At 48.5% G+C, this 16,304-nt stretch overlaps 1 protein-coding gene across 1 annotated transcript; it reads right to left on the bottom strand.

Moving 5' to 3' along the window:
- Nucleotides 1-868: 868 nt before the first annotated feature.
- Nucleotides 869-15,380, bottom strand: LOC116900758 (1,25-dihydroxyvitamin D(3) 24-hydroxylase, mitochondrial). Its single transcript, XM_032902467.1, has 12 exons — nt 14,772-15,380; nt 14,422-14,612; nt 13,572-13,665; nt 11,420-11,516; nt 9,750-9,841; nt 8,736-8,847; nt 7,373-7,518; nt 5,501-5,667; nt 4,378-4,456; nt 3,488-3,685; nt 3,270-3,389; nt 869-2,174 (listed from the first exon to the last, which is right to left on the bottom strand). The coding sequence occupies exons 1-11, from the start codon at nt 15,027-15,029 to the stop codon at nt 3,279-3,281; spliced, it is 1,545 nt and encodes a 514-aa protein (XP_032758358.1). The 5' UTR covers nt 15,030-15,380; the 3' UTR covers nt 869-2,174; nt 3,270-3,278.
- Between the last annotated feature and the right edge of the window lie 924 nt (nt 15,381-16,304).

Below are 16,304 nucleotides of genomic sequence, written 5' to 3'. Positions count from 1 at the left end.
TGTGTTGGAGTTATCACACTGTCTAGGAGCCATGACCGGGTTTGCTGGTTACAATGATTTGAATACAAAATATCCCCCATGGACTTGTGTGTTTGGACACTTAGTCCCCAGCTGGTGGCGCTGTTTTGGGAGGCTTTGGACTTTTCTGGAGGTGGGACTTAGGTGGAGGAAGTCTAGGGGATTGGAGGCTGGTTCCACTTCCATCTCACCTTCTTTATGGTCTGCAGAGATGTGAGCCAGCAGCCCTCCCACTCCTCCTGCCCCTGCAGGGACAGCCACACTCCTGCCTCCGCGTTTTCCCGTCATTAAGGACCGTGTATCCTTCCACTGGGAGCCAGAATAAATCTCTATCTTCCCTATGCTGGTTCTTCTCAGGTGTTTGGTCAAAGCGATCGTATAAACACTGACATTGTGGTGGGGATATGGGCACGAGACTTTATTTTGTTATTGAGGGATCGACTCTGTTTCAGCAAAGGGACTGTCAAAATCTAAACTCTCCCGAGAGTGCTGAAGACTTACAAAATGGCCACACAACATTTCCTACAAACGAAGTTCAAGTTTTTAAAAATGGTCACGTGAAGCACAGAAAAGAGTAAAAAGATCTTTCGGGTATTTACATTTAAAAAAATCATTCTTACTTTCAAAAAATTCGAAGATGTAAAATACAAGGGCTGGCTATCGGGGTCAGCGGTTAAAGGTGCTTGATCCTGGGCATCCGCACATGCGTGAAAGGCTGAAAGCGAGAACTGACTCCGAGGTGTCTCCCCTCTCCCATTCCCCCAGGTGTGATGTGGCAGGCGTGCTCCCCCAAATAGAGGTGACACAAGTTTTAAAAAGGACAAATATTTAGAAAAATGAGATCTGACGATACAGGTGTAATTCTTTATTTTATTTTTTATTGCTTAGTAGTGCTGAGGATTGAACCCAGGAGCCAACATAGACCAGGCCAAAACTCTTTACCACAGAACTACATCTTTAGTTTCTGGATTTATCACTCTAAATATAATTTTATAAGAAAGACGAAGCATATACCTGTCATCCACACACACATATTCATTCAAATGTACATATATTTCAGACTATTCTAAAACCATAACCTAAAAGGGAAATCTTTATCAAATATATAGAAATAATCAGTAAACCTTTATAGAAAAACAGTACTGGTTATATGTAAACATTTTAAAATTTTGTCAGCAGTGCATAACTGTTTTGCGCTTACGAAATTGTGCTTTTCCAAGGGGTTCAAGTCCCACTGTACATTACAGGCAGCATGAGTAGAGTGCATACATTACAGTCCTCAATTTGAATAGATGAAGAAGTTAAGGCACAGAAAGCCCTATGATTAAATTTCAGGACAAGTTCCACACTAAATTGGGTACCTCATGTCTTTATAAAAACATGACTGAAGCAAAGTACCCTCAGGCCCACAGCCATTCCCATGCATGCGCCGACACACGCACAGCTTAGAAACTTTTGATTCGTCTATCCCCACACCCTGAAACCACAGAGAAAGGTACCAATGAAATAAGAGATTAGAGTCCACTGACTGCACCAACGAGGCATTCATAAGCAAGGAGCTGGCTTCACTGTAGAACTTCTTAAAATAGACACTCTCTAATTTCCAACAATGTTTCCCCTTGTAAGCAGGAAAAGTAGCTTTACGAGAGCCTAATGTTTAGCTCGGTTTACAGCAGGCGTTTCCTCAAATATTGAACGAAACTGAGTATAATAAACGGTTTGTCAGTCCCACTGAGACAATTAAAGCATAGTAGGTCTTTCTTCATGAAATGTAAACGGGAATTAACTCTGCTGCTTTGGGTTTTGCATCAGAAACACTTAATAGCCTTTACTAAAGTGGCTGACCAGCAGCCTCCCGTGATGTCACAAAGATGGAGCGATCGCAGGCTCTTAGGGGCTCTGATTGGCTAATGTAAACACGTGGTAAAGTGTAGTGGGCGGTGCCTGGCATTCTCGCCCCGCATGTGCTTCCCTGAGTAATGGGCTTAGTAAACATCATTGTCAGAATCATTCTGCAGGAGGCTATGTGCGCCGTGTTTCGCAGGTTGTCCCATGCTCTGGTCCTTGAAGTTCGCCGTCTTAGGAATACTGAAGCCATAAGCAGCTTTCTTGCAGAAAGGGGAAGATTGTTGGTCTTGATTGGGGTGAAAATAAACCTGTAAAATCAATTAGACACCCATCCTATGTCACAAAGGGTATTTCAGCCGTCGGAAAACAAAAGGCTAAAATTAAAATTATCAAGGGCATCAGCCAAAAGCGTAGCTCACTGAGTGATGACGCGTGCACTTTGGCCTTGCTGAGGCTGGGGGCTTGTCATTAACAACAATTTTTACGCCGGTCTCCTACGAAAGCCACTTCATGTGGCCTCAGAATTTGACACATTTTCTGTTATTACGGACACTATGGAATGTCTGTATTTCTTGGGACCTCCTTCAGAAACTTCCTTACTGTGCTCCCCTAAATGATCCACTGGCCTCAGTGGCTCCTGGCTCCTTCTCTTGACCCTGCCCAAACCCTGGTCATACTGTTGGAAAGGGTGAGTGAGAGAGCTGGCTTCAAGCACAAACATGTGACTGTCAAGTCACGGGTTGGGTGGGTCGCCTTCCACATCACACAATAAAGTTTCGCCATCCTACTTTTGGGTCACATCGATGGTTTTGATTCCGTTGCAATGTGCATTAGGAGACACCAAGCAGACGTACAAAGATCGTGTTTCGGGGTTGGGGATTTAGCTCAGTGGTAGGCGCAAGGCCCTGGTTCGGTCCTCAGCTCCGAAAAAAAAAAAAGACAAAATAACAAAGATCGTGTTTCACTATAGAAGTAATTTCTTGGCACAGGGCTTGAGTGACATACTTGGGCCCATGTTAAAAGAAAAAAAGAAACATAATTCAATAATTTTAAAAAGAGAGAGAGAGAGAGAAATTAGGTGGGGCTGGAGAGATGGCCCCATGAGCTCTTGCTGCTTGTGCAGAGGACCTGAGTTTGGGTCCCAGCAACCTGCCATTTGGGCATCTCACAGTTGTCTGTAACTCTAGACATAGGGAATCTGATGCTCTCTTCTAACTTCGGTGGGGACCCACACTCCTGTGGCACATATATACACACACATTCAAATTAAAATCTTTAGAAGAAGAAGAGGAAGAAGAGGAAGAGGAATAGAAAATAAATAAGGTTGAGACCAGACACTTCCGAACTTTGCTCAGTCCTGGTCGGGTAAGGAGCCCAAAAGCTACAGGGTCCCCGACGCTCACCTCAGCATCCTAGTGTGGACGGAACGCAATTGGCAGCTCCCGGCTGGGTACCAGGATGCCGAGGTGCAGCATCTCCACAGGTTCGTTGTCTGTAGCCACAATGTCGTATTTTTGGATTATCTGTAACACATTGAGATAAAAGGAGAGTCAGCCCCCTTGCCTCCCGCTTTGTGGAATGGCCCATGATGGGGTTGTAGGAGCCCAGTGAGGACTTTTACCCAGCAGAGAGCCAGGTGGAGCTGTAACTCAGCCAGCCTGCGCCCGATGCACATTCTCTTCCCGATGCCGAATGGGAGATGAGCGAAGGGGTTGATCTTTTTCTCCTTTTGAAGCCAGCGTTCAGGTCTGAACTTACGAGAATCTTCAAAGTTGTCTTCGCTAGAACCCAGCACTTGGGTATTGAGGGTTAACACTGTCTAAGAACACACAGAAAAAGATGGTTTGTTTAATCAGTAGAAAAAATACAATGATCTATTGCTTGACATACGTTAGGGACGGTATAACATATGTGCATACATGTGGGTGGTACATGTCCCTGCGTGCACATGCGAAGGCCAGAGGAAGACATCTGGACTTCTCTCTCTGCCTTATTCCCTTGGCACGGGTTCTCTCACTAAACTTGGATTTAAACTGGCAGCCAGCAAGGACCATTGATTCTCCTCATTCTGTCCCCGCCCCTTCCCCCATGCTGGTTCAAACAGCCCCATCCAGCTTTTCACATGGATGTTGGAAATCCAAGCCCAGACCCTATTCTTGTGTAGCAAGTGCTCTGCCCGCCCTGAGACCCCTCCCCAACCCCAGAACTCTGCATTTCTTGTGTTCCATTTTCACAACTACCTCCCTTCTTACCATTTTGAGATGAGGAAGAATGAAGCTGACAGATTCGCTGTAAGTCACTCAGGACCACTCACAGACCACCATGTTTGCATCTCAAGAGTCACCCTCCCTAATTCTGTACTTAGTAGCCACAAGGATGCTCTCTCTGTCTTCTATGGGTTTCTAGAACAAATGCTCTCCCAGCAAAAAGCCTCCAGGAGATTCGACAAACACTTGAGAAGTGTAATCTTCCCAAGTTTCGATAGGGAACAGATAGGCAGAGCCTACTTACTCCTTTGGGTAGAGCGTATTCACCCAGAACCGTTGGTTTGTCGAGGGTCCGAGTTGTAAATGGCACACTTGGGGTAAGCCTGAAAAAAATCAAAATCGGAATTGTAAATGTGGCCACAAACCCCACTCTGTCGACGTGGCATTAGGAATACAGACAGAATGAGAAGTGGGAGTTCTGTCAGATGTCACAGTCAGGACAACAACAAGGGGGATGGGTCCTGTCTCTTTCACAAGGAGCTCTGGGCAACTGACAGCCTTTGTGAGGTGGAAACTCGGGTTTTCCTAGGGGTGTAGCCCTCAATACTCCTTCCGCTCTCAAGAATATATATGGGCAACATAAATTAGACTTGATGGTGGAAAAGGTAGACAGAGAATTGGGTGACAGAGGAAGGGAGTGGATCTGGGCGGGGCTGGGAGAGGGGGTTGGGTATAATCAAATACTCTGTATGCAATCATGGAAGAACTGAGGTCTGTTCTGTTTTGCTTTTAAGAAATCCCATCTTCTCAATATGTGTCTCTTGTTTCTATAAGGCTGGCTATAAGGCCTTCTATAAGGCTGGCTAGTGGCTCACCACACTGATTTCCTTCTAAGGCTAATAAGTGGCTCATCGATTATTCCGATCCATTCGATCTGTACGCATCTCATGCCTCGCCTGAGGTCTGGCGTTCTTTTTCAATTCTGCTGCTGCCCACTGAGGCAGTGCTGCTTCCTCCTAAGCTAAGGGTGGGAGGAGGTTCATTTCCCAGGAAGAGTCTTCACAGACAAAGATGTATCTCCCTGTCCTCTTGCTAGGCCTTCATCTGGAACCCGACAATCACACCTGACCCCCTTATGACTGACAGCGTCCATAACAGGCAGGCTGCTATTGCTCTGAAGAGGAAGAAACTCGCTTTCTAGGATTTGATAGGATTGGTCCACAGAGTTTGGAAAGCGAGTGACAGAAACATCATTACAGTCCAACGCCCTTCTCTCTGGTTTGATAGATGTGTATAATAAACCAGGAGGGGCACCTTAAGGAATCCTTGCTGTGCCTCCAGGAGAATCCTTTTCTAGTGACAGAATGTCGCCAAAGCCAAAGAGACCCTGTTCTCGTGTGCTGGCCCAGAGGTGCACCCGTACGTACCTCATGGATTCTTTCAGACAGGCCTTTAAATAGGGCATATTCCTCAGGTCTTCCGCCCGTGGCGTCTGATTGTCAGGCAGCACGCTCTGGACTTCCTGAAGAAGTCTCCGTTGCGCTTGGGGATTCCGGGATAGGTTGTAGAGAATCCACATCAAGCTGTTCGCGGTCTGAAAGGCAACGGGACACGGATGAGAGTCTGCGCATGACTGGTCACAAAGGAGTGAGCTAGGGTCTGCGCATGACCGGCCTCAAACCGCCGTCAGTCAGGCGAACGAAAGGCCCCGCCTAAGCTACAGTCGGGTGTAATTGCTTGAGCACAAACAAATTTGTATACAATTGGCCAGGGGAGGTGGGTAAATCTGGGGTCGACCCAGATTCATTTTCTATACGCATTGTGCCACATCTTACTGCTATGTGAAAGGCTACCACTAGGGGGAGACCGGAGCAACATACAAAGACGTCCTCTCTGTGTTCCACCCTCAGACCTAGGTGTGAATCCATCACGGCCTCAAAATAAAAATTGGGCTAGAACCTGTTTAATGGGCAAAGCTTATGTAAAATGGAGTGAAGAGAGGACAGGAAACTCTGGTGGCGCTTGTGAGAGGTTCTCTATGTAATTAAATTTGCAAGACCCCGCCCTTCTGGAATGTTCTAAACGGTCTTTTGGCTACACCCTAAATTAACCATGAACACGAAAAGGCCCTACCAGGGCTTTAGCCACACGTTAAAATGCCCTCGCAGGAGAATGTGACGCCCTTGCCAAATAAGAATAGAAGAGGAAATGAGTTCTAACATCAGATTGACTATGCCAAGAAGCTGGCAGGTTTTGACAGGGCCAATGGTCTTTTTTTTTTTTAAGGGTCACGTCCTCTCCCTGTAGACACCAAGGCGCGGTGACTGAGTGCCATGGCCCACTTCCACTAAGGAGCAGAGAGCAGGGTGGCTGAGAGCCAACTGGCATTTATTATTTTTGGAAGACCATGCCTCCCGGGCAGGCTTCTTCATGTCAGAGGGCCAGTGGTCTCGGCTGAAATACACCCTGGATGTCATTACTACAGAACAGGAAGAGGGCGCGGCCTCCAAATTAAAGGCAATCAAATCCCTCCTGTCCACCCAATGTGACTTTTGGAATAAACAGGACTGAAAAAGAAATAGTCCAGGTGTACGACCATATCAGGTAGCGCCTCACCACAAGAGCCAAACAGCGCACCATGGAGCTTGGTGACTGCCGCTTCACCACATCCAGGGTAATCAGTCTGTGGAGCTTAATTCCAGGGAAAGTCGGTCAGGAAACCTCAAGGGCTCAGGCTGTCCCGCCATGACCTCGGCTGGGGGGTGGGGGATGGGCATGCACATCTTTAACTGGCTCTTTCTGCTAAGTTCATTCTCCGCCCGTCCACTTGTCAAAGCATAAATTGGCCAGCTCTGGAGGTTGACTCTACCTCATTTTCTGAGGCAGGGTCTTCCCCTGGACTAGCTAATCTGTTTGGCCTCAGGGTTCTCTCTCCACATTCCCAGCCCTGGGATCTCACGCATGAGCCACCACACTTGGCTCTAAAATTTAAGCTGTGAGCACCAAACTCAGGTCCTCACAGATACACAGACAGCAAGTGCTTCACCAGCTGAGTTTCTCCAGCCCTTCCGTTTGAAATAGTTAAAGTGTCTTGTCAGAGCATGGGCACCTATTTCCAAACTCCTGTCTCAGTTCTGCCCTGTGCTGGCTGGAGCTTACAGGACGACCACACCCTCCTGGGAGGTTTTGTGAGGCATTTGATGCTTGGTAACTCTGGTGGAACGAATGATTCCAGCTGCTGCTAAAGAACTCATCGTGGAAACCGAATCACCCAACAGATGTTCCCAGCCCACCCTTACCGTCTCCACTGCAGCGAGCTGCAGCTCCGTGACAGCGGCATACAGTTCCTTCTTGGAAAGGCGATCTTGCTGATAAATATCACAGAGGAAATCTGCCCCGGGCTGCTGGGAATGTCTCTGTAGGCGGTTGTCGATGCAGGGTTTGACTGCCAGAGGAGAGAAAAGAGATGGCTTGAAAATTCAGATGAGGAAAATAGCCCAAGAAAATCTGGCAACACCAAGTCATGACAGGGACACTGACGATTTGCTAGATCAGCAAGTATCTAGTTAATACTCTCCCCACACTGGCAAGGATTGGTCAAGTCTGATTTGGATCTGCTTCTCAGCATCCACTGGGCATCTTCCAAAAGTGTTGATTCAGAATCAGGGATTAGGGAGCCTGAAGTCCTCCCTCTAGCCCCATCTCCATTGGGACTCACTATGTAGTCCTAGCTGGTCTGGAACTATGTAGACCAGGCTAGCCTCAGACTCACAGATGTATGCCTGTCTCTGCCTCTAGAATGCTGGTACTAAAGGCACGCACCACCATGTAAGTATGGCCTTGAAGGCTTCATTTCCATCAAGCTCCTGGTCTGTAATCACATTTTGATGAACAAAAGCTCAGAGCTCAGAGGGGCTCAGCATGAGGGGGAATGAGAGCTGCGTTTATGTGCATATTCCAAACTCGGACACGGATATCACTAGGCACATACGCAAGTACGGTGTCTGGACATACTGGTAACACATAGCCTTTGGCATTTATGAAACACATTCAGACAACCGTCTCACTTCAATTCTTTATGCGGGCAGACACCAAACTAAGGCACCATGGAGATAGTGGGCAGGGTGTGGCATCTTTAGTCTTGAAGCATGGCCTAGCCTGCTTGGGGACCCGTAGAAGAGTTGACTGTGTGGGTTTGTGTAAGGTTAAACCTCTACATGCATATGATGTGTAACACCCTGGGTCATGGGGCAAAATAGCCCTAACCACCAAAATATCATAATACACTCCATGTTTATGCTGTGCTGGGCATATTAAAAATTGTACTAACGTGGGCATTAGTGTCATTCGTTACTTTAGAGATGGGGCAATTGAGGATGTAAAGGAAGTGACACACAGGGCCAAAGCACCACGCAGGAACTCGCGTCTTCCTTGGAAGCTCTTCCTTGAGCCCCTTGCAGAGCGGGCTACAGAGAGCTAGCTCCTCCCTCTTTCTCCAGCTATGCGTGTGAGCATAGAAAACTCTAGAAAGTAGGGGAAGCAACACCATGGGACAATCGTGATGGTTCAGTCAGATAGATTGCACTATGCCTCTCCTAGACACAGAGTCAAGGTCACTGGATGGCAGTGGGCAGTGGGCAGTGGGCAGGGTGTCCCTTTCACCTGATTTGAAAATGGTGTCCCAAGCCAGCGTATGCGCCTGCCACACTTTGGTGTTGAGGCGCTTGTGCAACTCCACGGGGGTCACCATCATCTTCCCAAACGTGCTCATCATCTGTAAGAAACACAGGAACTTGAACCCGGCCATCTTCTCTCTAAGCCAGCATTCTCCTTAGAAGGGGAGGATCTTTACTCAGACCCCTTTTGTATCTCCCAAGGGTGGGAGTCAAAGGCCCACCATGTCTCTTGCTCGTCTCAAAGACGCTTTAATAAAAATGTATCTGTCTCATGTTTGGTTGTACTGGGGATCAAACCCGGGATCTCCTGGGTGCTTAGAAGAAGCATCTAATACAGATATATTCTGTATCCTTCTTGTCTCATTGTTATTTTGAGACAAAGTATCGATAAATTGTCTAGTTTGTGCCTGCATTCACTCTGTAGACAAAGCTTGCTTAAAACTTGCAATTTTCTGGCCTCAGCACCTAGCCTGTCGAGCTGCTGGTATGGTCCCCCTGTACCACCAGACCCAGCTTTTAATGACCTGATTGTAAAGAAAGAAGGAAAAACTGGAAAACAATAATTTGCCTATTCGCTCCAGGTTCTGATAGTGTATAACCTTAATCCCAAATCAATCTTGCCACATCTATAATACCTCAACTCACTCAAACCATTCAAAACTTTAAAACATGCAACATTCAGAAATTTCAAAAGTTATTTTTTAACCAACTGACCATTGATCAAGATACCTTAAATACATCTAAAATAGTATTTTTTCATAAAATAACTTTGCCTAAACTGATGAACAATGGACTTAGCATGGGTTTGTGTGTGTGTGTGTGTGTGTGTGTGTGTGTGTGTGATTGGTGCACATGCATATATTAAAATATAGGTATCAAAGGGGATGAATTAAATATTAAAAATAAGTAAGTGTGAACATTCTTCCCTGGGAGACACAGGGATAACCTTTGCTGTTCCGAATTCTAGCACCGAGGTCATGCTGTCCAGGGTCCTGCTTACCGTTTTGATGGCCGTAATGAAGGTCAGCGCTTCTTCTTCTGTCTCCTTTTGAAGGAGCCCGAATCTCTTCTCATATAACACAAGGCAGATGCCTGTCAATGAAAATAATCACTACTGTGATTCAACCGTAGCCATGCCAGTCTATGATTAGCTGCCTATTAAAGACTGAGTTCTGTGTCTCATGGGACTGTGGTCTCTTCTAGAAAACAAAATCTCAAGGAGTGAGAGAGGAGGACAGAGACACCCTCTTCTCTTCTCAAAGTCATTTCCAGGAGCACATGACCCATGCTTTGAAACCTCCTGGTGAGAGACACACTGTGTCAGTCCTGGGCAGATGAGGACAGAGGTACAAGTGGCTTGGAGGTCCGTGCTGCCACAGTGAGGAAGAAGAAGGGCTGGGGAGGGATGAGCTATGGAACGGGTTTCTAGTAGCAGCCAGGGACTGGGCTAGACCACAACAGGGCTTTTTCTCTGTTCTGTTTTCCATTTAATAATGTTGTTGGGATCAACCTATTTTCAAACAAGATCCCTTAGTCTTGAAAACTTTTTTTTGCACAGAGAAAATGTGAATTACATAATACCCATGTCCCCTGTGCTAGATGTGGTAGTGGAACTGTGCTATGTCGTCATACACCAGGCTAGCTGGCCTGTGAGCATCCCAGGATTCTCCCCTCTCTGCCTCCCGTCTGCCATAGGAAAATTGGGATTACAGACCTATGTTACCGTGTCTAGCTTTGTGTGAGGTCTGAACCCAGGTCCTCTGGCTTGCAGGCAGGCTGTTTCTCCACTGAGTGTGTCCTGTGTGTGTGTGTGTGTGTGTGTGTGTGTGCACATGTGTGTATATGTGTGTATGTGTATATGTGAGTGAGCATGTGTGTGTATGTGTGTGTGCATGTATGTGTGTATATGTGTGCATGTGTGTATGTGTGTGTGCATGTGTGTGTTTATGTGTATGTATGTGTGTGTGAATGTCTATATGTGTATATGTGTGCATGTGTATGTGTATGTATATGTGTGTGTGAATGTGTATATGTGTATGTGTGTGTGTATGTGTGTGTGAATGTGTATATGTGTATATATGTGTGTTTATGTGTGTGTGTGTGTGTGTGTGTATGTCCCATGCTCCCTTTGCTTTATTGACAAGAAAGTGACAGAGCAATGTTTTCCTCTTCCCATTTCCCCCTGATTTACACAAAGTACAGAAGTAAGGCTGGGGGCAGCTGCCATTATCTTGCTTCAAGCCAGCATACTAAGAACAGAGTCCCCATGTTTCCATTTCTGCCAGGGCTGGGGGCCTTCACTCCCAGCTCCGTTTTCTGGAACATTCATTGAAGAGGCCTTTCTAAGTTTCTCTTTTCCCGACCTTCCAATCAGATACTCACCTTAGCAGAGAGGAATCTCTCACCCCTGTCCTCTGCTCCTTCTTACTCCTGCAAATGTCCCTACCGGTATTTATCACTTTAGAATCGTAGTTTTGTGAGGGCACAGAGGCTGTCCACACAGAATTTGCTCAGTAAATGTTTGCTAAATGACTTCATCTATAACCTATAGTACGAGTCATAGCTCGCTTAGCTTGTCTGGTCTTGTCCTGATTGGTGATCATCTACATCATCATGGAGACCTGAGCTCTCTTATAGAGTTAGGTGACCAAGGTTACAAGGCCAACTTACTTTCAAAGGACCACTTGTTCAGCTCACTGTACAGGTCTGGGATGCGGCCTCGCTCATCGCACAGCTCATCCATGCGCTCTAGAAAGTCAGCCAAGACCTAAAGGAAGCAATGGGAAGGACACATCTTGGTCACAGGAGGGAGAGAGAAGGTTCGAGTTCAGGAAGTTCTTCAAGGGTATTTCTGCTTTGGTGGCAATGGGCACTAATTACACAGTGTCTTCCCCAGGCCTGTCCTGTGGATTTCCTGCAGCCGCTGAAATGGAAGTGTCAGGCTTGTTTGTGTTGTTGTTTATATGTGTTTGGTACTGTGTGTGTGTGTGTGTGTGTGTGTGAGATGAAAGCTCATGTTTGTGTGTGGACATGCATGTGTCCGTATGCACATGTGTGGAGGCCAATGTTGACACTCAGTGTCTTCTTCATTTGCTCTCCATCCTAGTTTTTTTGAGACAGGGTCTTTAACTGAACAGAGAACTCAGACATTTGGCTGACTTGGCAGGCCAGAGAGCTTCCAGGAATCCTTCTCTTTGTACCTCCCGGTGCTGGGATTTGAACTCGGGTCTCAGTGGTTGCAGTGCAAGTACTTTCCCAGCTGAACCATCTCCCCAGCTCTGCTTTTATACGTTGAGAGAAAAATATCCTTTCTGGGAAGACTGGGTGGGTAAACCACTGGGTGGAGAGGAATCAGACAAAATGGCAGCTCAGGGACTGTGGCGGAGTTTGGAGCAGCACCCCCACTCTGGATCTCATGTCACAGCTGAGAAGCAGCTTAGAGATGCTAGGTCACGTGCCCACCTGTCTGATGGAGGCTCTGCCCAGCTACACCCGGGACAAGGGATGAGCAGCCTCCGAGCCAGCAGTTGATGGAGGAGAGCATATTTGGCTTGCATATGTAATGCGGTTTAAACGTACTTTGACTCCATTACCTTACTAGAAAAGCGGGGTCAGGGGAGGGAGGAAGAGGCAAAAAATGGAATGAAAGAAATCAGCACGGGGTTTCCCCTTTAACCCAAGCACTAGGGAGGCAGGCAGGTGGATTTCTATGAGTTTGAAGGAAGCCTGGTCTACGTAGTGAACTGTAGGCCAGCAAGAGTTACAGAGAAAGATTATGTCTCAAAGAAAAAGAAAAAGCTATCGATTTCAGATACAGTGTGGATTATTAACATTAACCCCATTGCTACTGAAAGGTGACCCTGAGTGTGTGCCCAGCATGACAGTAGGTAGCTAGCTGCTCTGGAGCGGCTGTCCCCTGCTTGTCTAACTATGCTGCTTGCTAAATGCTCTACCTGGGGCTTGCATTACTGTTATATTAATCGCCCGGGTTTCTATATCCTGTAGGAGCCCATCTGGGTCCAAGTCGATTCAAAATAAAGTCCAATGTGAACAACAATATAAAGAGATTACTGTAAGGCTTAATCCTGTCCCCTGTTGTGGGAATGACATTGTTAAAGTCCTTTGGCGAAGTATAAAGTCAATCTTCTTTTTGTCTCCGCCCCCCCAGCTGAGGACTGAACCCAGGGCCTTGCAAGCGCTCTACCACTGAGCTAAATCCCCAAGCCCATAAAGTCATTCTTAAGGGTAAGGTCTGCCCATTGTCCGGAATCTTTTCAGATTCATCCATTAGTATGGAATTCAAAATCTCTGGATGCATCCTGACGTTTCGCTTCTCTCCGTTTTCAGAAGACCCTTCTCTACAGGAACCGCCCCTCCCTCGGCTCCTCCTCCCACCCCTCCCACCCAGATTCTTTGCCTCTGTGCTCCTATCCCGACTGCAACCCCCCAAGCCCCCTCCCCCTCAAATATTGCCGCCTAGGTCCTTTAGAAGCATCATCTCATTAGTATTGTAGACTAAGGGGTCTAAAGCCTGGGAGACAGTCTTGGAAAAGGTAAATAACACCGCTGGATCTCACTAGTAGCTGGTGCGAGGCTATGGAACGGCCACTGCAACCTGTACAACTTTAGAAGGGTTTGGAGCAGATGAGTTTGGGAGAAAAGGAAGGAATGATGGACGGAGAGACACAGCAACCGCTTGAAACTCCCACGATCCACAATTCTTCTCCCTTTGTACTTTAGAGCTGTGACCTAAAGTCCCCCCCCCCCCCGTTAACAGCTCTCCGTCGCAGAGAGCCCCAGAAAAACTGGCCCCAGTGCAAACCTCATTGATTTTCTTGTCCAGCTTCATGATCTCCACGGGCTTCATGAGTTTCTTCTGGAAGGCGCTGCGGACCCTTTGCCACTCCTGTCCTTCCCTGCAGAGAAGGGCTGTGCTTAGAGCCTCGCAAAAGAAGCTGCGCAAAAATCGAACCCCGAAGAAGATCGCCTAGAAAAGTCTCAGGAATCTTAGCTCTCAACGAATACTCGCGGATCTCAGCCACCACTGACCGGAGAGAGGCTCACAGTGTCTCTCTGTGAGCTGATTGATGGCTTATGGCGGTTGATGGAAGGGGTGGTCAATTTTCACCAGTAGTGTAGGCTCCCAAGTTGCCTGTGCTCTAAATAGCCCCCACCCGAGGTCATGACAGCGACTTCAGAGAGTCAGAAACACAAATAAAAACGACATGATAATAGGAGAGTTATTGGGATGAGGGAGACTCTCAGTGGGAGTGGGAGTGGGAATCAGAGAGGGCATGGGGTGATGAAAGCGACCGGAAATACATTATAAACGCGTATGAAATTGTCAAACAACGTTAAGATATTTGGTTTGACGTTAGGGTTAAATCTTGCCCAGGATGACACCCAGAAGGTGAAGCCCAAATAAAAGGGGCTTGGTGCTCTTGATGTGTCCTGTTGGGGGAGGCGGGCATGCGTGCACCCCTTCACTGGATGGCTTGTGAGAGGAACCCACTCTCTACAGCACAATTTCAGGATTGTGCAGGCTCTAGGTAGAGTAGGGGCTTTGTGTTCGTTCTGCACAAGAAAACTCCTAGGGAACTCTAACCACTTCCCTCTCCTATTGTCCCGCACGCCCAGCCCCCCACCGCCTCCACCCAGCAGAGTGGACTCACAGGATCATCAACCCGTAGGCTTCGTTCCGGTGGTCGCGATAGGCTTTCCAAGGTTTGATCTCCAGTCGCTGGGGATGCGCGCTCTCTGTGCGGTACAGAGCTTCCAGCAGGCTCGGCGAGCCCAGATGCACGGAGTCGAAGGAGCCCAGCTTCATCCGGAAAATCTGGCCATACTTCTTGTGGTACTCTGCCTGCAGCGGGGCGGGCCAAATGCCATCAGCGCGCATCCTCTGGTGCCCAGGGCGCTTCTGCCTTGCGCTGCTGACGGATCACCTAAGCTCGCCCTGCCGCCCCGATGGGAAGGAATAGGGAACAGGGGACAATACGGGAATAGGAAACAAACTATTTACCAGCGTGTCGTGCTGTTTCTTCAGGCCACCTTTCCAAAAAATCTCCAGTAGACTCCCTAGCAGTGGCCAGTTGGTGGGCCCAGGCAAGGAGGTGACGTTTCGAGTCTCACCGTCTGTCATCAGCGGGCAGAGGGGCACCTCTTTTGGCGCGCGGGAAGAGCTCGCCTTGGATGTCACGGACCTTGGGGGCTGTCCGAGGTCGCGCAGTCGGCGCAGAAAAGCGATCAGGGCGCGCCGTTTGTCAATGGGGCAGCTCATAGTAGCAGGCGACCCGTGGGACTCAGCAGGGGTTGGAACGGGTAAGGTGTTTAGGAAGAGCTGCTGGGTTCTGAAGTTTTGGCGGTTTGGGGAAGAAAGGCAATCAGACCCCCCAGGTGTGGCGAAATGGTGTACAACAAGAGGGACTTCGAAGAAGCAGATGCCCGGGATGCTGAAAGGTGCAGCGGCTTAGGGCGCTGGTTTCTGCCCTGAGCTGGCCACAGGGGCTGGGGAAGAGAGGCTGGGGTTGGCAGCTTTGGGGAGAGTCTGCAAATTAGACTTCTAAGGTCTAAAGCCACGGGGGAATCAAGGAGGGTCGAAGGGATGCCGCCAGGTTTGATGTACCTCGTTGTACCTCCCCGAGATTCCAGGCATAGGGACCTCGTATTTATGGAAGCAGGGCATGCTGGAGTGGCCAATGAGCACGCTGAGCAGGGCGGAGGGGGACCGGCTGGGAGGGACGCGGGGGGCGGGTGTGGGAAGAGGATGGAGTCAGCGAGGTGAGTGAGGGCGCCGGGGCCTCGGTGACCGACACGCTGCTGGCCCGGCAGACGCACCGGTGGACTCCACCCCGGAGATAACCTGAGAAAGGCGCGTCGAGCCCAGGGTTCAGCGGGTGCGCTGCGAGCACGCCTCCTCGCCCTCCTCCTGCAGGCTGCAGCTGGCCTTGCAGGAGCCCAAAGCTGCGCTTGCACAATCGCCATGCAGGGCGGGCAAGGTCCCTGAGGACAGCGCGGAAGGCCGCCCGCGCTTGCCAAGCAAGTGGAGAGTGTCCGCCTTCCAATATCCTGGGAGACAGGTTTTCGCAGCCTGAGCCAGACTTCCTTTGGATGAAAGTTGCCTTTTTGAGCTTCTGAAGGAAGAGAGGACTTGAAACTTACTAGGCTATACCAAAAAGAGGGGAGGGGGAGAGGAAATAATCTTCTTACCTTGGGTCTTAAATTAGGCAAGAAAGCCCAATGCGGTTTGCAGAATTTCCTTACCAGATTCCTCGATGCTTCGGGTTGACTTGTTAGGGAATCGTATAAATGAACGCATGTAAGGTCTACACAGGTGTGTGTCCTCAATAAAGGATACTAGTGGCCTTAGTTCTTCCGGAGACTGTGCCATGCCTACAGGGCATGGCTCAGTTTCCTTTAGACTGTTTCCCACAGGTCCCTCGGGCCTTTCCTTCTTGCGCACCACCCACCCTGCACAGAGCAGAGGCACCCACAGATTCCCAAGCGCCCCACTTTCTCCCTAAAGCCCACCTAAAGCAGGCAGGGTTATCCACAG

This window comes from Rattus rattus, chromosome 5 (assembly GCF_011064425.1).
Source record: "Rattus rattus isolate New Zealand chromosome 5, Rrattus_CSIRO_v1, whole genome shotgun sequence".
NCBI lineage: Eukaryota > Metazoa > Chordata > Mammalia > Rodentia > Muridae > Rattus > Rattus rattus.
This window is presented reverse-complemented; position numbering and strand designations above follow the sequence as displayed.

What these genes read in the sequence shown, in the direction of transcription:
- LOC116900758 (XM_032902467.1), bottom strand. Translation starts at nt 15,029, where the DNA reads ATGAGCTGCCCCATTGACAAACGGCGCGCCCTGATCGCTTTTCTGCGC. An exon ending in TCATTACGGCCATCAAAACG is followed by an intron (nt 8,848 to 9,749) that starts GTAAGCAGGACC and finishes TGTTTCTTACAG; the next exon opens with ATGATGAGCACGTTTGGGAA. An exon ending in AATACGCTCTACCCAAAGGA is followed by an intron (nt 3,686 to 4,377) that starts GTAAGTAGGCTC and finishes GTGTGTTCTTAG; the next exon opens with ACAGTGTTAACCCTCAATAC.